General features: G+C 61.5%; 8 protein-coding genes across 11 annotated transcripts; 4 read left to right on the top strand and 4 right to left on the bottom strand.

The window, feature by feature from the left end:
• Positions 1-488: 488 nt before the first annotated feature.
• On the top strand, positions 489-3,778 carry gefK (Ras guanine nucleotide exchange factor K). The gene is made up of 8 exons (XM_062766697.1): positions 489-879; positions 943-1,087; positions 1,142-1,345; positions 1,412-1,618; positions 1,678-2,103; positions 2,145-2,286; positions 2,333-3,524; positions 3,582-3,778. Exons 1-8 carry the CDS (start codon positions 547-549, stop codon positions 3,666-3,668), a joined length of 2,736 nt encoding a protein of 911 aa, XP_062622681.1. The 5' UTR covers positions 489-546; the 3' UTR covers positions 3,669-3,778.
• A 195-nt stretch (positions 3,779-3,973) lies between these two features.
• On the top strand, positions 3,974-5,883 carry LOC62_01G000277 (uncharacterized protein; the record flags this gene model as incomplete). The annotated part of the gene is made up of 5 exons (XM_062766698.1): positions 3,974-4,459; positions 4,515-4,565; positions 4,626-5,489; positions 5,536-5,616; positions 5,667-5,883. The coding sequence occupies exons 1-5, from the start codon at positions 4,437-4,439 to the stop codon at positions 5,881-5,883; spliced, it is 1,236 nt and encodes a 411-aa protein (XP_062622682.1). The 5' UTR covers positions 3,974-4,436.
• LOC62_01G000278 (uncharacterized protein) lies at positions 5,299-5,940 on the bottom strand (the record flags this gene model as incomplete). The annotated part of the gene is made up of 3 exons (XM_062766699.1): positions 5,299-5,423; positions 5,508-5,610; positions 5,794-5,940. 3 exons carry the CDS (start codon positions 5,938-5,940, stop codon positions 5,368-5,370), a joined length of 306 nt encoding a protein of 101 aa, XP_062622683.1. The 3' UTR covers positions 5,299-5,367.
• A 1,149-nt stretch (positions 5,941-7,089) lies between these two features.
• SUB1 (Activated RNA polymerase II transcriptional coactivator p15) lies at positions 7,090-7,968 on the top strand (the record flags this gene model as incomplete). Its single annotated transcript, XM_062766700.1, has 4 exons — positions 7,090-7,194; positions 7,233-7,670; positions 7,708-7,773; positions 7,815-7,968. 4 exons carry the CDS (start codon positions 7,090-7,092, stop codon positions 7,950-7,952), a joined length of 747 nt encoding a protein of 248 aa, XP_062622684.1. The 3' UTR covers positions 7,953-7,968.
• v1g238856 (Quinone oxidoreductase-like protein 2) lies at positions 7,963-9,487 on the bottom strand. Its single transcript, XM_062766701.1, has 6 exons — positions 9,390-9,487; positions 9,261-9,338; positions 9,146-9,174; positions 8,883-9,093; positions 8,363-8,732; positions 7,963-8,271 (listed from the first exon to the last, which is right to left on the bottom strand). The coding sequence occupies exons 1-6, from the start codon at positions 9,437-9,439 to the stop codon at positions 8,002-8,004; spliced, it is 1,008 nt and encodes a 335-aa protein (XP_062622685.1). The 5' UTR covers positions 9,440-9,487; the 3' UTR covers positions 7,963-8,001.
• A 231-nt stretch (positions 9,488-9,718) lies between these two features.
• Positions 9,719-13,533, bottom strand: srk1 (Serine/threonine-protein kinase srk1). The gene is made up of 6 exons (XM_062766702.1): positions 12,228-13,533; positions 11,517-11,785; positions 11,281-11,469; positions 11,116-11,227; positions 10,630-11,076; positions 9,719-10,589 (listed from the first exon to the last, which is right to left on the bottom strand). The coding sequence occupies exons 1-6, from the start codon at positions 12,244-12,246 to the stop codon at positions 9,814-9,816; spliced, it is 1,812 nt and encodes a 603-aa protein (XP_062622686.1). The 5' UTR covers positions 12,247-13,533; the 3' UTR covers positions 9,719-9,813.
• A 1,241-nt stretch (positions 13,534-14,774) lies between these two features.
• SPAC22E12.19 lies at positions 14,775-23,524 on the bottom strand (the record flags this gene model as incomplete). Of its 4 annotated transcripts, XM_062766704.1 has the most annotated exons (12): positions 14,775-20,006; positions 20,046-20,371; positions 20,555-21,693; positions 21,753-21,994; positions 22,049-22,464; positions 22,510-22,532; positions 22,569-22,600; positions 22,644-22,805; positions 22,870-23,098; positions 23,163-23,165; positions 23,195-23,261; positions 23,321-23,524. In XM_062766704.1, 8 exons carry the CDS (start codon positions 23,522-23,524, stop codon positions 22,396-22,398), a joined length of 789 nt encoding a protein of 262 aa, XP_062622691.1. The 4 variants fall into 4 exon arrangements, with proteins under 4 accessions (XP_062622691.1, XP_062622688.1, XP_062622689.1 ...); XM_062766705.1 differs by lacking the exon at positions 23,163-23,165 and having other exon boundaries at positions 23,199-23,261; positions 23,321-23,377; XM_062766706.1 differs by lacking the exons at positions 22,510-22,532; positions 22,569-22,600; positions 22,644-22,805; ... (2 more) ...; positions 23,195-23,261; positions 23,321-23,524 and having other exon boundaries at positions 21,753-22,071.
• On the top strand, positions 21,754-22,158 carry LOC62_01G000282 (uncharacterized protein; the record flags this gene model as incomplete). The annotated part of the gene is made up of 2 exons (XM_062766703.1): positions 21,754-21,801; positions 21,853-22,158. The coding sequence occupies 2 exons, from the start codon at positions 21,754-21,756 to the stop codon at positions 22,156-22,158; spliced, it is 354 nt and encodes a 117-aa protein (XP_062622690.1).
• Positions 23,525-23,922: the final 398 nt, after the last annotated feature.

Below are 23,922 nucleotides of genomic sequence, written 5' to 3' on the forward strand. Positions count from 1 at the left end.
CCGCTTGTGGTTTCATTGTCGCTGCCGCCGTGGCTGACTGCCAGACTCGTTGACTGCTAGGAGCTAGCTCACAAGGTGAGTGGTCAGTCTGGCGTCGCGATTAGCTTGACCACTGGCGCCGCCGCTGCAGCCGCTGATACTGACGCGCTGCTCCGCCTGTCTTCCTCTGCGTGACATCTTTTACAGGACGATTACCGCCCACCATCCTCGACGCGTTCTGGCCCAAAGCCTAGCTCTTTGCTGGCCCCGTTGCCCGTTGCCCGTTGCGCCGCCGCGTACACAACGCCCAGCCTACCTTTGACTATCGACAACCACCCACCGCCGGCCAGTCTGCACATACCCCCCTTCCCCTCCCCTCCCCCCTCCAGCTTGGTTCTGCGCCACCGCAGCATCCCCTTTGTTGCGACCGCCCAACTCTCCGCCCAAACTCTGCGTCTCTTCTTGTTTGCTCGACGTCGCCATCCAATCTCCCTCCTCGCACTCGTGCGCCGCAGGCCGGCTCAAGACGACGTGTTGAAAATCGAACGCCCAGCAGCCTAGACAACCATGGGCTTCGAAGCAGCTCCAGCTGCTGCTCCGATCCAAAAGGATGGCGGAGATGACGACGCCATGCTCCTCCAGTCGGTGAGGATGAAGATGTCGTCGCGTGATCTGGAAGCCATGCGTCGCGCAAGGTGGACAATGATCGAGGGGTCGGATGGCGCTCCGTCCCAGCTCTACTCGCAGACCCCCGCCGTCAAGCCGGGTCCCCGGAGATCAAGCTTGAACAATGAGTTAGAAATGGCAACAGAGCCTCCCCGTACAAGGTCGACAGGCGTTACCCCAAAGGTGCGAAGCGGTCGACCCCAGACGGCACCTTCTAGCAACGCGAACGGAGAGGTGCGTGCAGAGCTAACTGCTCGTACTGCTCGTCGGATCTTGGACTGACGTCGACGCGCCCAGCTTTCCTCGCCTCCATTCAAGCCAGACTACGTCATTGCAGTCGTCGGACACGATGGAGTAGGCAAGTCGACAGTCATCAGGCGGGCAATCAAGTCGTACAATGTCTCCACTCCCGTTACAACGGCCACCCATGATGGACATACCAGTGCGTGCCACTGTGCGCCATGGTCCATGAAACCCTGACTAACGAGCACCAAAGTCACGTCGTCGTACGCCCAGATCAAGGCCGGAGGAAAGTTGACCCACGACTGTGCAGTCGAGTTTGTGGAGGTCAACCTTCGCGCCCTCGACTTGTCTGGCGTTGCCAAGGTTTGGCCCGCACAGATGCAGTCGGTGTCTGGTGCGATACTGTGCTATGATGCCGACCGGCGTGATACTCTGCGTGGATTGTCCGAAGCGCTGCGTGAGTGTACCTTGCTGCTTGGACCACCTCCTCGGGGGCTGTCGCTCACACGCACAAAACAAACAGACCAGCTGTGTCCGGCCCTCCCCATCGTGCTGTTTGCGTGCAAGTCCGACCCGGGTAAAAAGACAGAGGTCGACGCCCAGGTCGGCGACTCTATCGGTCACCCATACAACGTCGGTCTAATCGAAGTCACAACAGCAACAACTCAAGGAAAGCACAAGATGCGAACTGGCCTCCGCTGGCTGCTCTACCGTTTGGAGGAACGCCAACGTGAGTGGCGGTCTTTTGATTGCCGCCCCTGTAGCAACAGCCACTGACAAATTTAACAGGCCGAGAGGCGCGCCGCGCGGCTGGTCGTGCTACGCCCGATGGCACAAAGTCGCCGTCATCGCCCGGACCTCCTTCTGGGCTCACAACGTCTGGCCTGACTAGCGACGAGAGGGCAATCTTACGAGCCAAGAGCCGCCGCCCTACCCACGAGCGTGGGACTGGGAGTATCGACGACTTCTCGGACACGCACTCCAGCTCGTCCAGTCTCGGCTGGATGATCAAGAATGGTCTCGGCAGCTCGGCAACGTCGACAGAGGAGTCGCACGAGAGCACCCCCACGCTGGAAGGAGAGAAGAGCGCGGGGCCAGAGCAGCCAACTCCCTCCCAGACCCAGTCTCAGCCATCGACCACTGGCGAGCCAGAACTCTACACCTCGCTCGAGGAGCTGATGAACCGGCTATTCACCGCCATTGTCTCGACAGAGAGTGAGTGGCGCGTAGCTGGAAGCAGCGCTGACACACCCCAGACGATGCCTTTGTCCAGGCATTCTTCATGACGTACAGACGCTTCTGCCACCCTCGAGACCTGATGAAGGAGTTCCACGACCGCTTCGTCGAGGTCGAGCAGTACGCAGTGTCGCGCGACATTCGGCTATGGGCGCTCATGAAGTGAGTTTGTTGACTCGAAAACATGGTTCGATGCTCACGCCTCCAGGCTCGCGGGTGCCTTGGTAACTTGGACCACTAGGTACCCCGGCGACCTTGCCGACCCGGAGGTTCAAGCGCGTTTCCGCAAGACCCTCAGCCTCTTGCTGCAGCACACCTTCCTAGCGCACATCACATCCGAGTTGGTCAACGTGGAGCAGAGGTTTGACAGCACTGTCGACCTCGACGACTCGTGGTCGTACAACCCCCCGGCTGAACCTCTCCAAGACACCAAGGAGGCACCGCTCCTCGAGTCGGCCAACTCTGCCGTTGAGATTGTGCTAGACAAGGATGACGAGGTCGACTCGACCACACCAGTCAGCAAGAAGGCACCATCGTCTCGCACCATGTCCACGACGAGCTTGAGCATGGAGGCCGACCCCTATGCGCCGCGCAAGGGGCCTGCTTCGGAGCGCGCGACCACCGACTCGAGCTCGGACATTTCGCGATCAATCGCGTCCATCAACTCTGGCGACGAGTCTGGGCACCAGCGTTGGAATGCCGCCGTTCAGACGATCCTGTCGATGGACCCGCACGTCTTCGCCCTCGAGTTGACGAGGATGCAGTGGGAGTTGTTCTCTGCCATTCGACCACGTGACATCTTCCGCCACGACTTTGGAAAGGAGCGCGGCGACCCCGTGGGTGTGTCCATCACGTTCTTCAACCACGTCTCGCGATGGGTGTCGACTCTGATCATGGCCCCGTCCAAGCCCAAGTACCGCGCCAAGCTGTACGAGGCCTTTGTGCGCATCTCGCACCAGCTCCGCCGCCTGAACAATTACGACACGCTGTGCGCTGTAATCGCCGGTTTGAGGGAGACGTCGGTTCACCGTCTCAGCCACACGCACCAGCATGTTCGCCTCGACGCGACTCTGCAGCGCGAGTTCCAGAGCCACCTCAAGCTCATGGACCCCCGTGGTGGCTATGTCCACTACCGCCGTGCGCTGCAGGCCGACAGCACGTGCGGGCACGCGGCGATCCCCCTCTTGACGACTGTGCTCAGCCTGGTCAGCCGGCTGCAAGCTGGCCGACCAGAGGACGTTCGGGCCGACGGCATGATCCAGTGGGACAAGTTTGCGCGCTTTGGCCAGATTCTTTCTGTTATCAACGAGTTTCAAGCTCGTGGCGCCATGGTTCCAGGCCATGTAACGCCTGCATTCCGGCGGCTAATGGAAGAGACGCCCATTATTGGAAACGAGGACGTGAGTTTGATTTTGGTGGGCGTGGTTGTGGGAATCATTCGCTGACGGCAACTTCAGGCACTGTACGAGCGGAGCAAGTTGATTGAGCCAGGAGGATCCCACGGGGGCGGCATGCTGCGCAAGCTGGCCAGCCTGGCGTTGTAGAGCGGGTGGGGGGGTCTTGGCCTTGCGTGAATTGCGCGATAGAAGAAGGAAAGGACAGACGACAGAAGTTGATTTTTGGGCTTTTCTAGCATCCACATGTACTACAACACTGCAATTGATTCTCACCCTGCATTGTAATGTATACCACCGTGATTTGTGCGACAAGTGTAGAGGGTTGTGGAACGCGTTAGTATTGCGGCTCTCGTCGGGGTTGCCACACTAGTAGTAGTGTCAGTGTGCCACGTGAGAGAGAGTGAATTTTGCGGCGGGCGCGGCGCGCGGCGCCGAGCGGCGACCTAAAGGAATGAATTCGGGATTGTGACTGGCATTTCAGGCACATCGTAATAACACTGAGAGTTTTGTGCGGCGTCCCAGCCAAGCGACTTGGCCTGGACAGTGCAGTGTAGCCCATTCCACGGCCGTGCACCACGCTGCCGCCCTCTCTCCCTCTGCCCTCCCTCCCTGTGTGTTTGTCGTGGGCTCAGAGTGCCCACCTGATGCCCTCGCTCTGCCCCTGCTCACCGCCTAGGTCCGGCGCTAGTCTACGTCACGAAGCGAAAATGCCTCAACTCACGACCGAGGCGCAACAAACTCTCACCCCTCCTCTCCTCCTCCCTCTCCTTCCCCCACCACCACATCCCGAGAGATACAAGAACGTCGTCGATCGTCGATCTTTCTCTCGCCACACAAACACACACTCACTCAAAGACTCAAAAGTCTTAGACGTACACCAAGAACCACTCTAGACACACATAACAAGAAGCAACAATGGCATCCTCGAGCTCGTGCGGGTGAGTAGTAGCGAGATTCGAGGAAGGAAGGAGGAGCTGGCTGACGACACGGCAGCTGCAAGTCGACCCCCAAGACGGCCTGTGTTTGCCCCAAGGGCCAGTGCGCGTGAGTGTCGTGTCGCCAAGCTGGCCGTGCACGCCCACGTTAGCTGACCCCTCTCTCTAGCTGCGGCAAGGCCACCACCACCTCTTCGTGCCAGTGCAAGTCTGGCGGCGCGTGCTCGTGCGCGTCCGGCTCGTGCAAGTGCGGCTCGTCGAGCACCGCCTGCTCGTGCTCCACCAGCGGCGAGTGCAAGTGCCAGTCGAGCAGCTGCACGTGCGCCAACTGCCCTCACAAGCAGGCGTGCGCGTGCAACCCGTCGACCGGCGCGTGTGACTGCCGCACCGCTGGCAAGTGCACCTGCGCGCCCGGCAGCTGCCAGTGCGCCAACTGCCCCGCGAAGCAGGCGTGCGCTTGCAACCCCGCGACCGGCAAGTGTGACTGCAAGACGGCGGGCACTTGCTCGTGTGCGCCCGGCTCGTGCCAGTGCGCCAACTGCCCTGCGAAGGCTCCCGGCTGCTCGTGCAAGTCTGGAGGCAGCTGCCAGTGTGCCGGCGCTTGCAAGTGTGGCGAGGCCTCCTCGTCGTCGTGCTGCGCCGGTGGCGCCTCGTCGTCGTCCACCGCGTGCGCCTGCAACCCCTCGACTGGCAAGTGCGACTGCCGCACGGCCGGCAAGTGCACCTGCGCCCCCGGCAGCTGCCAGTGCGCCAACTGCCCCGCCAAGTGCGCGTGCAACCCCGCCACTGGCAAGTGTGATTGCCGTACCGCCGGCACCTGCACCTGCGCGCCTGGCTCGTGCCAGTGCGCCAACTGCCCCGCCAAGAAGTCCAGCTGCCAGTGCAAGAGCGGCGGTAGCTGCTCGTGTGCTTCAGGCTCGTGCAAGTGTGGCCAGTCGTCGTCGTGCTCTTGCTCGACCGGCGGCAGCTGCGCCTGTGAGCCCAGCTCGTGCAAGTGCGCCAACTGCCCCCACAAGGCCGCTTCGGGCTGCAAGTGAGTCGAGCTACCTACCACGCCGGTACCTCGCTAACGCGCACAGCTGCAGCTCCACGTCGGTCTGCTCGTGCGACAAGGGCTCGTGCAAGTGCAGCCCCTGCAACGCCGAGTTCACCACCTGCGGGTGAGTATAACGCCAGCGCTGAGCCTCGTTCTCCACTCACACACACGCAGCTGTGGCGGCAACGGCGGCGCCTGCACCTGCGCCCAGGGCAAGTGTGTCTGCGACTCGTGCCCCAAGTCTGTCCGCCGCACCGACTGCGCGTGCAAGGCTACGTGCACCTGTGCGCCCGGCACCGACTGCGGACCCGGCAAGTGCGGCTGCGCGACGTGCCCCAAGCCTCCTCAGGCTTCGGCTTCGGGCTCGGCTTCGGGCTCGGGATGCAAGTGAGTGTTGGCGTGTGGTCTTGGGGCAGGCATCATCAGCCAGAGCAAGGCTGATAGGCATAGCTGCGGCGCGAGCTGCCAGTGTTCCCCGTGCAAGTGCGGCCAGTAACTGGTTGACGTGATGACGGCGTTGGAGGAGAGAGGAGGACGAGCCGGAATGAGGATGCCCCAGGAGCCGGAGCCGGAGCCGCCGAGTCGAGTTTCGTTTGAGCCTTGATTGACCTGGAGCAGAGGTCGGTTGTGAAGAGTCAAGATTGTGCAGCATTACCGTCCCTTGTAGCAAAGATATTCATGAAGTGGTTTGATATATACGGGTAGGGCGGGCATTGAGTGACTGGAGGGGACGACCGCGCGGGTCGTGTGGGTGGGCGTGACGTGGGCGGGGAAGGAAGCATGTGTGTGGAGTTCTCAGAACCATGATCTCATTGCGTCCCGAAGCGCAAGGCCAGGCGAGACGAGCTAGTCACAGCTTCGCAGAGGCGCAGAGGCTAGTGCCGGCTGGCCGGAAATGCCAGCCAGCACGACCAGCAGTTGCCACGAGACCCACAAGCCGTCATGATCCACCACACCCCCCGCACAAGCTCAGCCGGGCCTCTGGATCCGCATCCCCTCCCGCCAGAGTAGCGGGTGGGTACAGGCGCACCAGTCGAGCTGGGCACGTTATCCTCGGTTTGGTTTAATCATTGCTTGTGGGTGGGGGAGAAGGACATTGCAAGTTGGAGGACGGGGGACGGAGGGAGGAGGGAGGAGGGACGCGGGGAAGGGGGGCGTCGACAATAAGCACAAGGCTGCGCCTAAGGGGATGGTCAGCTTGGACAAGCGTCAAGCCGCCGAGGCCGTCCTGCATATGTCAGCCGCGTCAGTTACCCAGCGTCGTCGCGTCCTTGCTGGCGCGCCAGGCGTGACAAGTCGGTCGGTCGAATCGAGCTCGGTGTTGCGCGCGCGCGCACAGCACGCCAGTCAGCTATGTAGCTCGTGTGAGTGCTCTGGTTCTGGTGGATCAGCATCGGCGCAGCGGCGGCACGGCCGTTCCGTTCGTTGCTGGCGGAAGACGAAAGATGAGCAAAGGCAAAAGTCGGCCAGCCAGCTCTCGAGGAAATGCACACAGGTCACCCGCCAGCCAGCGCACGGACCCACGGCGATCTCCGCGCACACACCACTGTTGACATCACGGTTGGCGCGGCTGTGTCACCACAACCACCCTTCCACCATGTCGCCGAGCGTGTACGTCGAGCTACCCAGAAGAACTGCCAAGCGGCGCGCCGAGGTCGTGCCGGACGCGGCCGAGGCGGGCCCGTCGCGCCCATGGCCCAAGGTGGGCCCGTCGGCCGTGGTCATACTGACGGCCAGCAGACGCGTCGGACCGCCAGCCACGCAGAGAGCAGTAGCGATACCGACGAATACGATATCAAGAGCGAGCAGCCCTCGCGGGGCGACGAGAACGCCGAGGCGGTCGAGAGTGACGAGAGTGAGGACAAGCCGCGCCTCGACGACGCGAACGCCCAGCCGCGCACCAGGCGGCGCAGGCGGCGCGACGACGGCGAGCCGCGTGTCCGGCGCCAGCGCCAGCCTCGGGCCAGACGGCAGCGGCGGCGCAGGCACGACGACGACGATAACGACAGTTATGGGGAAGAGGACGACGAACAGCCCCCTGCGCGGCGGCGTCGGGCGAGGCGACGGCGCGCGTTCGACGCGCACGCCGACGACGATGACTACGATGACGGCGGAGGCGGCGGCGTCGCTGGGCCAGTGGGCATCCGTACCAATCCCAACGGGGACCAGTACATCCAGGTAACTAGCAAGGCGTTGTGGTCGGCACTGACGCCAGCTCGCACCCTACCGCCACGTCACGCTGCGCGTGTGGCAGGGCGAGACGTATGTCGATATCCGTAATGTGCGTGGTGTGTGGGCCGGGGCGACACTGACGCTCGCCAGTTCTACAGGGACCGAAGCGGCGAGCTCGCGCCGACGACCAAGGGGATCAGTCTCACGCCCGAGCAGTGGGCTCTGCTGCGGGACAATGTGGGCCTCGTGGACGAGATGCTGGGCGCGGCGGTGGGTATCCATCTGTAGACTCGGACAGCACTGCACAACTTGATGTATCATCCTACAACCACTACTACTAGAGCTTGGCATCAGTCGCGTCCTTGCGGATGCGCACGACGGCCTTGCCCCACGTCTTGCGCTTCTCAATGTCCACCAGGCCGCGGGGCACGCTCTGCAGGCCCTCGTAGAGCGGGTCGAAGACCTGGGGCACGAGGTCGCCGTTGCGGATGTGCTTGAGCACAATCTGGATGACCTCGGCGTAGCGCGCTGGGTCCTTCTTGGCTGTCGCGCCCCAGTGCAGGCCGACGACGGCGACGTTTTTGAGGAGGAGGAGGTTGGCGGGGACCTGGGGGAGGGGGTCAGCGTGCGTCCTGTCGTGGTCGTGCACAGCGGCCTCTGTGCTCGCGGCTAACGCCGCTCGCACGCGCTCGACGTACCTTCTCAATCGCGCCCGCGGCAAAGCCCACAACAATCAACCGCGCGTTCCAGTTGACGCACTTGAGCGAGGGCACGAGCATGCCCACGGGGTCATACACGACGTCGACACCCGCCCCACCAGTGATCTTGAGCACCTCCTTCTGCCACCCCTCCTTGCCATAGTCGACGGTCGCGTCGGCGCCGCCGCGCTCGACGGCAATCTTGAGCTTTTCGGCACTGCCAGCAGCAGCGATGACCTTGCACCCGAGCATCTTGGCGATCTGGACGGCGGCGAGGCCGACACCGCCGGCGGCCGCGAGCACGAGCACCCACTCGCCCGGCTGGGCGTGCGCGCGGCCCACGAGGCCTTCGTAGGATGTGGGGTAGGTCCTGGGCGGGGTGTGAGCGGTCTGACATGTCTTTTGGCGTCGACGGCGGCGGCGGCGGCGGCGTAGCTTCCACAAGCTGCTGCACCGCCGATACCCCGCTCGCCGCGCCCGCTCGCCGCTACGCGGCTCGCTTGCGCCTTGCGCAACTCACAAGTAAACCCCCGTAGCCTGCTCGAGGCTAATGTTGTCCGGCACAGGCAGCAGCTGGATCGGGTCCACGGCAACCTGCTCGGCGTACGCGCCCTGCGTGTACCCGAGCACGCGGTCGCCCGGCTTGAAGGGCGAGCCGGGCGGGATGGGCGAGTTGGCGCTGATCCGGCCTGCGATCTCGGCGCCGAGGACGAAGGGGAACGGGGGCTGGACTGGGCGCGCGAGCGTCAGCGAGCGCTTTCTCTTCCCCAGCACGCGACTCACGCTGGTACTTGCCCTGCGCCTGGAGGATGCTGTGGAGAGGTAGCGGTTAGCAGAGCACGAGGAAGGACAAGCACGCGGCCCAGCCTGCCTCTGGCAGTCTGCGCCGCCGACCTACTCGAAAAAGTTGAGCCCCGCAGCGTAGATGTCGACCAGCACCTGGCCGTCCTTGGGCACCGGCGCGGCGATGTTGGAGCTGTGGTCGTCGTCAGCCACGCCCCACCCCCCACTCCCACTCCCCACTCACATCTCGAGCTTGCTCGGGTGCTGGTACTTTGAAATCTGGATGGCCTTCATGTTGTTGTCGGGGATGAATGGGTAGTCACAGCAAACAGTTGTCGAGAGTCGCGAGTATATAGTTGTGGGGCTCGCTGGCTGCCTGCTTACGGGCCGAACATGGCCCCGGCTAACACCTCACCGACGGGCAAGTCCGTGGGATTACACTCCAAGGCCTGCCTGGCCCCTCACTTCACTCAGCGGCGCCCGCGTCACAAGTCTTATGTCACACTATAGCATATCCGGCCATCACCATCTTCATTAGACGATTAGCTTAGCTCATGCAACCGACTGTCCCCGTTTACACAACTGCCAACTGCATACTGATAACACAAATGACTATCTGCGGCTACCAAACGTATCATTGTTCAATCGCGCTCGACATCGCGCCATCGCTACGACCGCACCGTAGTCGCCGTAGGCAGCACCAATGCAGGCGGGAACGCTGCTCCGGGCTTCTTTTGCCGGCGGCTCAGAAGCGTGGCGTTGTTGATGTCGAGCTCAAACACATTCTTCGCGCCTCGTCCCCGGTCGCGCGTTCCCGCACGGCCATCGTACAACACTGATTCGGCCTCGCGCCGGTTGGCGCCACCACGGCCCACATAGTGGGTGACAACGGGGTCCTTGACGCCCGCCGCAGCGTTTGCGGCCGCCCTGGCGCGGTGCTCGTCGATCTGGCGCGCAACAGCCTCGCCGTGCCGTCTCTTGGCCTCTTCGAGCTGCACCTGGGCGTCTTCCTCCTCGTCGTCCTCGTTGAGCGCATTGAGGAATCCGCCGCCCGAAGCATTGTGGGCTCGTCGCCTCGCTCCCTCCTCCTCCATGCGATGGACGGCGTACGTGATGTCAAACGCCTCCTTGAGCTGGCCAACACCAGGCGACCTGCCCTCGCGGTTGCCCGCGCGTATAGACGCAATGAGTGGCGAGTCGACGGGCGCCTGTCCGGCAATGGGAGGGGGGCGGGTGGTCGCGGCAGGAGCTGGGGGGCCCTGCTTGATCCAAGGGTGGGCGAGGAACTCGTCAATCGTGTAGCGCTGAGCCGGGTCGACGCAGAGAAGATGCGTGATGAGGTCCTTTGCCGACGCCGAAATGTCGTCCCACCACGGGCTAAGGAACGTGTAGTAGCCACGGGCGACCTTTTCTGTGAGGACGTTGATGCTCTCGTCGTAGAATGCTGCGCACTGTCAGCGGGTGAAACATTACGCCAAACTCACGAGGGAAGCCACACAGCAGGGTGTACAGGACACAGCCAAGAGCCCACATGTCCACAGACTTGCTATATCTCTCGTCCTTGACAATCTCAGGGGCAGTGTATCCCACGGTGCCGCATGGAGTCATCGTCTGCTCGTCCCAGACAATCTTGGACAGTCCAAAGTCGGCAATCTTGACCTTGCCAATACCACCACCGCCGACGCCCGGGGTGAACTCTCCCTCATCCTCCTTCTCCTCGTCGTACGGGCGATGGATCGGGTGCTTGGACGGGACGACGGGGATGCGCTCGAAGAGGAGGTTCTCCGGCTTGATGTCACGATGAACAACGCCGCACACCTCGTGCAGGTAGCGAATGCCCTCGGCGACCTGCAGAATGACGTGACGAGACAACTCCTCGGAGAAGTACGTGAGCTTGACAATCTGGTGGAAAAGCTCGCCACCTTCGAGCACTGCCATGTCAGCACAAACACATGCCTGCGACCACTCACGCTCGAGGATCAAGAAGTAGTGCTCTTCACTCTCAAAGAAGCCGAGCAGCTTGACAATGCTCTCGTGGTCGATGCCGCGCATGATCTGCACCTCCTTGAGGATGTTGGCGCGCTGGGACATTAGCAGCTGGACCGTGTCCGATCGCCCGTGCATTCCCCACTCACCTCGGTCACACGGGGACGCTTCTTAAAGTTCTGGTTCAGGTGCCGGTTGCCATTCTGAGTCGAATGCAACTCGTACTTGCGCACGACCTTGATAGCGACCTTCTTGCCGTTACGGTTGTCGATCGCCTTGTACACGTTGGAGAATGCACCGTCGCCCATCTTCTCAACGAGCGTGTAGTCGTCGAGGCCCTGACGAGTCAGCACGGGATCGCACAGATCTCACGGTCAGCACGTACGTCGTACTTCGGCATCCTGTCACCCTGTGCCTTCTCCTCTGCGACAATCTTCTCGGCCTCCTCGCGGTAGTTTGGCTGTTGAGGAACGGCAGCGGTCTTCTCAGACTTGGTCACTGCGGGAGCCTGGGCTGCCGATTGCGACGTTGAAGCCTGGGCTGGTGGTGCTGCTGCCGCCGCCGCCGGGGCAGACTGAGCCTCTGGGGCAGCCTGCTCCTTTGCAGCACGGCGTTCACGCTCAGCGTGGGCCTGCTTGCCATGTCGGAGGATCTCTGCACTGGTTAGGTGTGTTCTCGCGATGGCCATTGGCGGTGTTGCTGAGTGAGATGGGGGCGTGGGATCCGCTGACAAAGACAGGAACCAGAGCCGCGACCGGTGCGCGTGTGGTGTGTTTATGGGGAGTTTGGAATGTACACGACTGAAGGAAAGCCACTGCAAGAATGGGAACCGGGCATCAAAAGGAGTGCTTGTGTGCCCAGACCTTTTGCAAGCCAGGAGCCGTGTCTTTGCGCGCCGCCGCCGCCGCGTCTACGGTCCAATCTCAATGGGATTGACACGGTGCCCATGACGCAATGAGCGCCGTTGATGAAGGGCGGCGTTGCCGCGTCGTCTCTCCCCACCCCCCTCGTCCTTCCCTCTGGCCTCTTCGACGTCACGCACGCCACCAGGAATGAGATGGAAAGGGTTTTTGGAATACTATGGCTTGATGCTTACGCTTGAAACTGGACAACATTGAGTCTTGATCGGTGATGCGGATGTTCTCGAGCTTGTTGATGGCGACTTTAAAGTCTTGGCGGCGGGTGCGGGGCGAGCGGCCAGTAGCTGTAGTAGAAGTGGTGCTCTTGGCGGTGTTGTCTAAGCTTGCAGTCGCGGCGAAGTGTGCTGCGTTGACGGATGCGGTATGCGGCTTTGCTGGAGCGGCTGGTTTGGGCTGAAAGTGATGATGATGGAGCGACGTCTTTTCGCCGTGCTTTTGACTGTGGTAGTGATGAATTGCAGTTGCAGAGGAACGACGACCTGCGAGGGCGGACGGGACGCTGCTCTTTGGCGCCGATGCGGACGATGACGCTGAGGTGACGGATGTCCTGTTGGTGGGCGACGACGGCGAGGTTGAAAGCGCCGAGAAGCTGAACTTGCTGCTTATGGGTGACGACGAGTCTGTGGTTGAGAATGATTCGCCCAGGTCTGACAAAGGAACAATGCTGCTTGGGGAGCGTAGAGGCAAGTTTGTTGTGGATTGGGAGGATGCAAGTTGATCGAGTGATGCAAACGAGGGAATCGCACGTGGAGGTGGTGGTGGTGGAGGAGGAGGAGGAGGAAGGGAGGAAATGGTGGGAGGTGCCAGGTCGTTATTAGAGCGGGAAGGAGGAGAAGGAGGAGGAGGGAAGGAGGAGGACGAAGTGAATGGCTGTATGACGGCAACGATTTCTAAATGGGACAAGTCGGCAGTTTATAGGGGGGGTTTGGCTTTGGGGTGGGCAGATTGACTTTTGGCTGGCCAGACGTCGTCTTGCAGTAGCAGCACCTAGTTGGACGAGCGATCCCCAGCAAGGTTGACGAGGCGTCGAGTGACTAAGGGGCAGCAGCAAAAGCAGCAGCGATGATCCAGCAAGAGTAGCGAGGCCGAGGCGAGATTGCCCAAGCCAAGGAAGGCAGGGTAATTGTCGGCGATTGTGGCCGTATCGATGGGGGCAGGTTTTCGAGTGACGACAATGGCGTCGAGCACGCGCGACGAGCAGTACCGGCTATGGTCGACGAGTAGTGAGCGGAGGGGCGTAGACGGTGTTGTTGTGCAGGGGAGTGAGTGTTATGGCCGAGTCGAGACGTTTCCGGCCTTGCGAAGTCGTACTGTAGGCGTTGTTGGCTGGCAACGCAATCTGGCTGGAGGGCGGGGGGGTTGAGGCAGGCGCGGGGTGAGTCCGTCGCCGTTGTTATACGCGGCGTGGGAGTGGCAACTCTTTCTGAAGCGATAGTGGGTGGGTAAGAGCAATGGTCAAGATACAACGTTGCTCGATGCGATGATGCGAGTGGAAGCGATGATGATGATGATGCAGAGAGAGCGGAGCGCACCACTGACAACATGGTGGTGGCCGCAGCGGGCCGCAGAGCGAGCGAGCGAGCGAGCGGCGCCGCGTTGTGATGTCACACTGTCGGTCGCCTCGCGCTCTATCGTGCGTGGCCCGCTGACCCGCTAGCACCCGCAGCGCAGCGCAGCCAGCAGCATCAGCTGCTGCTGCAGTTGAGCCGCTGCACCGATGATGTGCATCCGTCCTGCACCCCTGCCCTGCCTGCCGGCCCATGATGCCCTGCAGGCGGCTGGCTGGCAATGACACAATGGTGCAGCACCATGACTCACCAATGACGTCGCGCCGCACGCACGCTGCCACCTGCGCACCTGCCTGCAGCAGAGACGTGCCAGCCAAAACCCAATACTTACACCTCGTTACCCCGACTAGCGTTGTGCTCATGCACATGGGCAGCCGGCCCCACCACGGCCAGCGGCCCCACTCGTTTGTTCTTTCGCCGGTGGGCCTTGGGCCTGGCCTTTGCCTCGTTGTATATCTCGGATCCAAATACAAATACACCCCAATCCAAATAACAAATCGTCTTTGGTCATACAAAAGAAGGCACAGACACTAGTGGAGAGGTGGGCAGGCCGGATGCTGCTTGCTGTATACGCGCCGGACTGTACCATCGTCCACTCATGCATGTATCAGTGGCCATGCCATCGTGGGTGGTAGTTGCTCCGCAGCAAACTGTCGTCGCTCTCTTCGTCGTCGCCGTCGTCGTTGTCGCAGCACCAGCGCCTACACCGCCCGCCCAACAGAGTGGAGCGCCGTCCACCCGCCTAGTGGTTTGTATTTCCCAGACAGCAGTACCATTTCCGCGTAGGATCTGGCTGATACTATTATTGCCACTGGGCCACCACGAAATGGCAAATGCTTGGCGCGTGCTGGGCAGGTTCTGCGCTGCGGGCTGCGGAGCATGGGGCAAGTTGGAGCGAGCTCGAGTAGGCAAAGCAAGCATAGACGACTGCCGACAGCGGCGTTTACTCGTGTGGGGTGGTGTGGATCATTCATGTAGTGTCTTGTTGGTTGGTCTTGTCCTTGACGTCACTTGGGAAACCCCGATTTAGCACCCCGAAAACGTCATTGCTAGTTGATTACACCCGACCGACAACGCGCCCAGCGACCGACCGACCACGTCCCCAGACGCCAGCCAGCCAGACGCGCCATCGACCGCCAACAACACCCCTCCCCGTCTGTATCAACTAATAGTGTACATTGCCAGAGGTGGGAGAAAAAGGTACGGGCTACAGGTTACGTTGCTCCACATTTACGACACCACACCTTGTCCCAATGGCTACACTCTCTAACACCCTCGTGCCAATCACGTGGCACACATCATCTCGGCGCCTTGCTCGCTCGGCGCGCTTGCTATCGCTGCGCAGGGTGATCATGTGAACCGCTGCCCCGGTGGGCATAGCCTCGAGACGGCGACAACCCGCGCGCCGTCGGTGCTTCGTGGCCGCCGGCCGCCGTGCCGTTCGGAGCGTGCAAGTACGGCCGCCAGTCACTCTGGCGACCATAGTCGCCAGGGCGAGGTGGTGCCCCAGAGTGCACGTGGATAGGAGCACCTGGAGGGTGCCCTGATCCGTTGGGAGGGAAGACACCGAGAGACGGCATACCAGCGGGATCCCAGTGAGGTCCGCCTCGAGCACTGGGCGCAGGCGCCGCCGAGGAGTGGGGTGGGGGGTAGTAGGCGCCAGGAGGAGGCGGTCCTTCACGTTGTTGCCAGTGGCGAGTACCAGGGGTCGACGAAGGGGGGTAACCATACTGGCGCTGGTATCGCTCGTCGACGTGGTCAAATGACGGTCGCCGCTCAAACGATCTGCCTCGTTCGTATGATCCGTGGTGGTCTCGTTCAAACGACCTTCCACGCTCAAACGACGGGTGGCGGTCGTCATAAGATCGGCCACGTTCAAACGAGGGCGGGCGGTCTTCAAACGCTGGTCGGCGTGGGTGCTGCTCGTAAGAGCCATAAGCCCCAGCCGGCAGCGGCGAGGGGCGACGCTGAGCCGGGCCGTCAAACTCGTCAACGGTACCATCTGACACAACAGACGCTGTGTCGAACGGCTTCGTGTCCTTGGGCGGGTCGTCGTTCAACAAGGCCGAGATGCGCATGCCACCAGATCTCGAAACGGGAGCAGGTGGAGAGGGTACTCGTGCTGAGTGGTGAGGCGGGCTGGGCGGGAACACGGCCATGCGGGGTTCGGTTGGGAACGAGTCGCGACGCGGCTCGGGGTACTCGTGCGAAGTTCTGCGAGGCCCAGGAGGGAAAGAGTCGTAGCCCGGTGGAGGAGGGTATCGTCCCGGGTAGCCTTGCTGCGGCTGCTGCTGTTGTTGCTGGGTAGGAGGAGGCTGCTGCTGCTGTTCGGTCGACGGAGTGGGAGTGGGGATAACAGGCTTGGTCTCTCTGGCAGCCTCAACGCCATTGACCTTGACCGGCTGGACGCCGACTTGCGTGGATGCTGGGAGAACAATACCGCTGGCTCTCATGGCGTCGACAGTCTGGTTGTAGTGGTTTCTGACCTGAATGACAGTCTTGGTGTTGCCTAACTTGTCGGCGATAGCCCTAAAGTCGGCACCATGCTCGCGCACAAGCTCGGGGAACTTCTGCTTCTCAGCAACAGACCAGTATGAATTGGTAGTCGTTCGTCTAGGCTTGCCACCTTCACCAGGTGGGGGAGGTGGCGCGTTCGGGTCCGGGGGAGGTGCGTTGGGATCAACCGGTTCGACGACCTTTTTGCGTCTGGCGCGCTTGACGGGTGGAAGAAGGGGGACAGCGTCGACGACAAGGCCCGTAGCGGGATCCACAACCTGGGTTGCCGAGCTCGAATCCGTGACCGCAACGGGCGGCGGGGCCACCTCCTGGACGACAACTGGAGCAGTGGTGGGCTGGACAACAGGCGATTGAGGGACAGGAGCCACCTCGACAGCCTCTGTCGGAGCTGGGTTCTCTACCGCATCCTTGTTGACGCGCGCTCGCTTCGTTCCCTTGGCTCGCGACTTGTCGCCACCACTACGCGACTTGGTCTTGCTGGCGGTTGATGGTGCCTCCGATTCGGCTCTGGAAGGCGTCGCGCTCTCGACATCTGGTTCTCCCTCGGGCCGACGTTTACGCGCAGGCGCATCAGCACCAGGGGTTGCAGGCATATCAGAACCCTGACGAGCACGCTTGTTTCGGCCGCCACCCTGTTGCGTCGCAGTGGTCGACGCAGAGCCCTCACGGTCGCGGTTTCGGCTGCCCTTTGGAGTCGGTGTCGACTGCTTGTTGCGTTCCAGATCGGCCATGAGAGCAGAACTCTTCTTCTTTGCAACCGCGGCTCTTCTAGCCTTGGCGCCGCGTCTTGTAGCAAGAAGCGTCTTGTAGTCGTTTTCGTACTTGGTGCGGTAATAGTAGAGCACGCAGTCTCCAGCAGTCTTGTTGGGCAGGCCTTCGGCAATCTTTCCAAACAGCTTTGGATACTGAAGGTATCTTCTGAGGAACTTTTCCCGCTCCTCTTCAGTCCAGATGGCTTCGGCGTTGCCGGCAAAGTTGTAGAAGGCAAGCGGGTCATCGACGCGGTTGTTCTCGTCTTCGTACCTAAAGTCGCGCTCCTTGTCGAGAATCATGTCGGGGATCGTAGCTGCCGTCTTGGTGGCACGGTGCGTTGGGTCCTTGGCTGCGCTGTCGGCAAGACCGGCCAGGATGGCCTGATACTCGGCTTCAGTGGCAACCGCATCACCCACACCACGGCGTCGGTTAGAGCGCCCACTGTAGGATGGCTCCTCTGCAATTGGCGTTGCCGGCACAATACCAGGAGTGGGCGGCGGTAGCACACTACCGGGAACAGCATACAGGTCGGCTGGTGGTGGTCCTCGCTTCTCCATGGTCTTGTCGAGCATTTCGCGGTGTTCCGCCCAAAGCTGGTCGAGCTCAAGGTACTCTTCTTGCAGATAAGTGACCTTCTCCTTGAGCTCGTGGTTCTCACGGACCACAACCCTTGCCACGATATTGGCGGTTGGGGCTTGCTCCGCAGCCATAGGTCGCACAATGTCGGCGATGAGCTGGTCGGCATGGAAGTTGCCAACCTTGGGTACACGTGAGCTCTCGGTCGGCGCAGCTTCTTGGTTCCAGGAGAGAATATCCTCGACAGTCTTCTCACAGCTAGCGGGCTTGCCGAGAGCCGCCTTGACACCAGCAACCAGAACCGCCTCGCGTTCGTCGATTTCCATGACCTCGACTTCCTCGTCGCCGTCTGGAGCGTCCGAAGGTGGTGGCATTGCCTCGTCATCGGCTTCTCGCGGTGTGGGTGGCGCATCCGGAGTCGCTCGAGCAGAATCCGACTTGAGCTTGGTGCCAAGTCTCGGTTGTCGTAGAGCCCTGGTGCGGCTTGGGCGATCAACTGTTCGGCGTTCGCGGAGCACGGTAGTGACAGGCGACTGAGGCGACAGGGCCGGAGAGTCGTCGAAGGTGATACCACCATTGTCCACAGATGGTTTCCGACTTGCTCCAGCTTCCGATGCAGGTGCCGTGGGGAGATCGGTAGAAGTCTTGGGCTCATCCAAGCTGATAGTCGGAGCAGGCTGCTTTTCGGCAACCGCATCGGCCATCTCCACGTCCTCGGAAGCCTGCGTCTGGGCGTCTGGCTTTGCCACAGTCTCCACAGTTGGCGCGGGGAGGGCGGTGGCAGCCTCGGCGTCGGCCATCTCCACATCGTTGTCGACATCGACCTTTGGCTCAGGTGCGGACGGCTCGGAAACGACTTCGGCGACAGGGGCAGCAGGCTGCGTCACAACCTCTGGAGTCGTCTCCTCAACCTTCGGTAACGTGGCCTCAGCGACGGCGGGTTCGGGGGCTGGCTCTTCCACTGTGGGAGCCGACTGTGTGGTGGCAGCAGTTGGCTCCTCCACGGGAGCGTCGACCGCGATCGGCTCGGCCGGCAGGTCCACAGGAGAGGGCGGTGTGATCGGCTTGGTCACCTCGACAGGCCTCGGCAGCTCGACGGCCTTGGGTTCGGCCGACTTCGACGCTTCGATGGCATCCTCCACAACGGGCTCGCCTTCCTGCTCCGGTTCAGCCTCAATCGCAGCTGCCTCCGGCGTCGTTGGGCGTGCAGCAGTTGTTTCCACCACCGGCTCCGGCGTCACTGTGCGCGCTGTTGTGTGCTCCGTTACGGCGCTCGTTGCTTCTTCTTTGGTAGCAGAAGAAGCTTCGGGAGCGGGCGGAAGGGTTGGTTCCTTGGCCAGTTCCGGGACCGGCTCAACCTCAACTTCCAGCGCTTCTGGAACGGCGGCACTTTGAACAAGCTCGTTCGTCCCTTCGTCGGCTTCTTGGGGCTCAGCCGCAGTCGATTCTGGCGCATCTTCAGTTGAAGAGGACTCTTCAACAGTCGAGATTGCAACCACAGGCTCTTCGACAGGTGCGGTCTCCGCCTCCTCGCCGGTACTGAGGCCCAGAGCCCCAGTCCCAGTAGAAGGAGACAAGGATCGCTCAACCGACGTTGGCCCGTTCTTCAGTGGACTCGACGCCTGAGGCTTGACGTCTTGTGCTCGAGCCGTTGCAGAATCATCCGTGGGCGCTTGGCGATCCGCCTCGGTGGGGCCCTCACTGGCCTCGCTGCGAGGTATTGACGGCTTGCGGTCTTGCTCCTCTCTTCCGTGGAATCTGCTGTCTGGGAAGCCGGTCGGGGGAGTTCGAGTTCGTGATGCTGGTGAGCGAGGACGTGACGCCGACGCCACTGAATCGGCCGCGGGCGAGTATGGCCGAGAGGACCGAGCATCGTTGGGACCAGCCGAGCCACCACGTCGAGACTGAGTAGGCGATGAAGTTGCCCTTACGCGACGAGAGCCCCAGCCGTCATCCATCGGGCGGCCACTGAACGGCGGCGGTGACGGACTGCGTTGTCTGGAACCGGGACGCGGTCTGCCGGGACCCCATTCTCTGCGAGGAGGGCCCCATTCCCTGTCGCGATCACGCTCACGCTCACGACCAGGTGAAGGCCATCGGCGGTCCCTTTCCCTGTCGCGGTCGCGATCCCGGTCACGGAGCTCACGCTCGCGGAGTTCACGTTCACGCAGGTCGCGATCTCGTTCACGGTCGCGTTCACGGTCACGGTCGCGTCCATCGGGTGGCGGCCAACGAAGAGGACGAACCGGAGATAAGACCTCGCCTTCTTCCAAGTCGCTAGCATTCTGGCCGGGGCTTCGTCGAGCAGGGAGAGCATTTGGGTCAGCAGTAGGAGATGATGATCCTCGCATTGAGCGAGGGGCGCGAGGTGGTGACCTTGCTGCCATTGTCGAGGGGCCAGGTCCTGGAACTGGTCGGCCTTCTTCCCTTGAAGGAGGGCCACGGTGGCCATTTCCCCTCCATCCTGGAGGCGGCGGTGGGGAGATGGGCCGGCCTCGATCCCGTGGTGGCAAAGGGCTCAGTCGAGGAGACCGCGGGCCGCTGCTACGGTTAGAAGACGCAACTGGTACCAAAACCCACTTCCAGTCGTCGCGGTCGCGGTAGCGATCACTGTCTCGGAAACGGCGGTCCTCGCGTTCCCGTTCACGGTCAAAGGGAGGACGGTCTCGAGGGGGAGGACCACGGCCTGGTGGGCCGGGTGGTGGTCCACGTCGGTCAAACCCCCATTCACGATCACGTTCCCGGTCCCAATCGCGATCACGATCCCTCTCCCAGTCGCGGTCGCGGTCAAAGTCTCGGTCTCGTTCTCGTCGCGGTGGGGATGGGCTGCGCGGCCGCCCATTAGGACCAGATGGACGGAACGATCCACCTCGGGGTTGACGGGGAGGCCACGGTCGTCCATGGGCCTGTACATGAGACAGATGGCGGGGGAAGGGGTCGAGGGGGAAGGGACGAGGGGCAAGAGCACGCGTAGAACAAGGATGGTATGAACAAGGCGGTCGAGGATGGGTTGACAAAGCAGTCGTGTCAGCAAACGACCAAAAGCCCTCGAACCCATGTTCACGCCCCATCTCGCGTCTCAAACTCACTTCTGGAGGCCAAAAGCCTGGTCCGCTGCGGCTGTCGCGTGGATCACGGTCGCGGTCACGGTCGCGAGGCCCATGGGCAGGGACGGCCTCTAGTTCGCGTGCGCGCGCGCCGCTGCCGCTGCCTGCCTCGTGTGTCGCCGCCGCCGAAGGTTTTAACGGCAAATGCGGCGGGGGCTGGCGGCCTTGCGGCCCCTGCGGCATCATGATGGCGTGGTGGGCAGGATGCGCAGTCTGTCGACGGCGCTACAGGTTTGAGAAGACAGTGTGAAGAGTTGGATGTGGGAGGGCGGGTGAGGTGGAATCAGTGGGGATGGGGGGTGTATTGTAGCGACTCGTCGATGGCGGCGGCGGCGACGGGGGCACAATTGTTGGTGGTTGGGTGTCGCTGTGAAGATTGCAGAGTGACCGGGTGCTCGAAAAGGACGGTGAGGAAGTGGTAGAAGTAGAAACTATAGGCGACGGTTGTAGGTAAGAAGGGAAGGGGGAGGAGTCGAGGTGAAAAGTGATGCTGCTAGGTAGAGGACGACCATTGAAGGAAGAGGGAGGTGGGTGGGTGTGTCGACAAGTGTTCCGCGCGAGCAGCAAAGGGGGGGACGACCCAGGCAGGTAGCCAGCCAGCCAGCCAGCAGCGACGTTGGACGGGCGTCGACTGACACACAAACCCACCAACTAGACTGCATTAGGCATCTCACCGCCAGCAAACCAAAACAACAACCAAGTCGAGCATTAGCGGGATCAAATATGCACACTGTGTTTTCGTTTGAGTCGACAGGGGCCGCTGCAGGGTTGTGTGATCGATTTCAAGGCAAGGCAAAGGCGAGAGCGAGCAAGGAAGGGGGCGGCGGGCAAGCCTGGCAGAAGAATCCTCTCTCCTCCCCTTTGGAGACTTTGGTCAGGGTGGAGTCGCCAGTCGAATCACCCTCGGCCGTTTCGCCCTGCACTCAAAATTTGATCCCGTCACTCTGCCAAACTTGGTGTGGCGCAGGGGAGGGCATTCCATTTGCCACCCAACTTGCTGCAAAACCTCCAAGGCAGCAGGCGGCAAGAGCAGAAAGCGCGCAAGAGCACCAGACACTGACGCCGACGTCAACATGCCAGCAGTCCTCTGCTGCTCCATTCTCGTTGGGGATAACAACAACCTGGCATGAATCAGCGACTTGTACATTGCACTCTTCCTCACACAGCCACACAAACTTACAATGTCTGACACTCAAGCTCTCTTCATGGGTCTTGTTCACACCGTACAGGTAGGTGGCGTCGTCACTTGACTTGTGCCTCGCTCACAAGACACTCTCCAGGGCGTGGGTGAGAGCGCATTCGCCATTGTCTCGTCGGCTTGGGGCGTCGTCTACACGTTTGTCCGCGGCCTCGTCGTCCTCTTGTGGGACACGCTTGAGAGCTTTGCCGGCTTCCTCGGCGCGTCGGTCAACTTTGTCATCTGTAGGTGTGACGGCTGGTACCATGGTGGTGCCACGATCGCTGACGCCTCCATAGCCAACATCCTCTTGCTCGTCGTGCTTGCGGTTGGGTTTGCCGTGTACCGTGGGCGTGCTGCGGGCAAGCCGGCAGCTGCTGCGCGTCGCGGCAAGAAAAAGGCAGAGTAGAACGACACCGAGCGCGAGAAATCATGATGGGTGGCAAATTGATCGGTGGGTGGAGGTTGGACCGCGAGTGGCGCAGTTTGGTCGAGTCAAGCGGGGCACCTGTCCGTGCTTCGCACCCATCGCGCGCCCCGCCGGATGATCGGTCTTTGTGGTGATCAGCCTTTGTCGAGTCTGTAGTATTCCGTACAGTTATTATGTAGCCCTTTGTACAACCAATGTATCGTCCCGATGCTGTTGCTATGCCAGCTGCCGGAATGTGAGGCTAATTCGACCGTGTTTGACTTTTGGTTCTTTCGGGATCTCATGCTGCGGGCGTGTCAGTGGCAACCCTGATGGCCCACAGCTGCTCACCTTCCAAAAGTCCTGCGTCATCCCTGCTGTCAGAGGCCATACCTCACGAACACACCTACCCTGCATGACGAGGAGACTGCCATTGGCGAGGCTGAGCATGTCAGATAAACTCACGACCACCGCCTTTGACTCACAGCCAGCGCCTCGTCTCGCGCTTCGCCAGCTCGGCACTGCGCTCCGGTGGAACGACAATAGCACTTGCCTTGGGTGGCAAGCGAGGCGTCATGACAAACGTCCGCTCGGCACCGACGCTCAAGCTGGCAATGACGACATTGTCGCGCGTGTCCGAGTGACGCCTGGACAGCACAGACGCCACAGTCAGCGGTGATGGGTGAACAAGGCCGCCGAGAACCCACATACCCAATGTATACGCTGCCGTCGTCGTAGCGGTTGAGCATGACGTGGTTGAACTGCACGCCGAGGGCGTCCTCTACGCGACTGGCCATGGCGCGCAGCGCGGGAGGAAGGGGGTAGTGCACGTCGATCTCGGCCCCAGAGTACTTGAAGCTCGTGCCTGGGGTCGTCGCGTACACTGCCACTGCGCGCGACTGCGTGATGGTCTTGCCGTAGACTGTGATCCTGGGGTTGTCTGTGTATGCGTGAGTCGATGAAGAGGGGGTGTGGACGAAAGGACAGCAGGCGAGGATACTTACACCCTGGACGCGTTAGCCCGAGCTTGCACCACACAACCTACAGGTGTCAAGGGCCGCGAGCTCGTGGTACCACTGCACCGCGTCGTCCTCGGCGATGAACTTGTCTTGGTCAGAAAAGAATGCGCGCTGCTCAGGCGAGCTGGCGGCGGGGGACGTACCGAAGGGTGGTAGTAGACATCTGCGCCAAAACCTAGCTCTCTCATGTGCCATTGTTCAAAGCCGTCACGTGTCGGAGGCTTGGGGGCGGGGGCGGGAGGGGCGCGAGGTGGAGGTGCTGTGGGCCCTGGTGCGACATTGCGCTTTGAGCGACGCGGTGGTGGTTGCTGCGAGTCTGTGGTCGCGGGGAGCTTGCGCTTTGCCATTTGTACAGAGTGCAAGAGGAAGGAAGCCCCCGGATTTTGAAAGAGATGATGAGTGCTCGAGGTAGGGTTTACTTTTGGATCGAGGACGAGACCAGGCAGGAAATCGACTGGCGTCACTGGCGACTGGGCAGTGTCGTCATTCAAAGTGGCAGCACAGCCGCGGAACCAAACCCAATGGCAGTGGCCGCAAGGACTCTCTGTAGGGGGGCACACTTTGGGTGTAACGCTGCGCGCACTCTGAGCTACAGTATGCTTGTTTGCAGTTGACGGTGAAGGGGGGGTGACAGCTCAGGGAGAGGAGTCACCGCCAGCCAAGAGAGCAAGTGATTCACACTTTATGATGCAGAAGGGTTGGTTGGCTATGGACGATTGTTCTACAGTGCCACGCCAAATATGAG

The sequence above is a fragment of the Vanrija pseudolonga genome, chromosome 1, assembly GCF_020906515.1.
Source record: "Vanrija pseudolonga chromosome 1, complete sequence".
NCBI classification, from domain to species: Eukaryota; Fungi; Basidiomycota; class Tremellomycetes; order Trichosporonales; family Trichosporonaceae; genus Vanrija; species Vanrija pseudolonga.

Bases quoted from the DNA above. Each gene is read 5' to 3' on its own strand.
- gefK (XM_062766697.1), top strand. From the start codon at position 547: ATGGGCTTCGAAGCAGCTCCAGCTGCTGCTCCGATCCAAAAGGATGGC. The intron at 2,104-2,144 runs GTGAGTGGCGCG...GACACACCCCAG, and splicing joins CGCCATTGTCTCGACAGAGA to ACGATGCCTTTGTCCAGGCA. The intron at 2,287-2,332 runs GTGAGTTTGTTG...TCACGCCTCCAG, and splicing joins CGGCTATGGGCGCTCATGAA to GCTCGCGGGTGCCTTGGTAA.
- v1g238856 (XM_062766701.1), bottom strand. From the start codon at position 9,439: ATGAAGGCCATCCAGATTTCAAAGTACCAGCACCCGAGCAAGCTCGAG. The intron at 9,175-9,260 runs GTAGGTCGGCGG...ACCTCTCCACAG, and splicing joins GCGGGGCTCAACTTTTTCGA to CATCCTCCAGGCGCAGGGCA. The intron at 8,733-8,882 runs GTGAGTTGCGCA...CACCCCGCCCAG, and splicing joins CAGGCTACGGGGGTTTACTT to GACCTACCCCACATCCTACG.
- srk1 (XM_062766702.1), bottom strand. The intron at 11,470-11,516 runs GTACGTGCTGAC...CTGACTCGTCAG, and splicing joins ACAGGATGCCGAAGTACGAC to GGCCTCGACGACTACACGCT. The intron at 10,590-10,629 runs GTGAGTTTGGCG...GACAGTGCGCAG, and splicing joins CCTGCTGTGTGGCTTCCCTC to CATTCTACGACGAGAGCATC.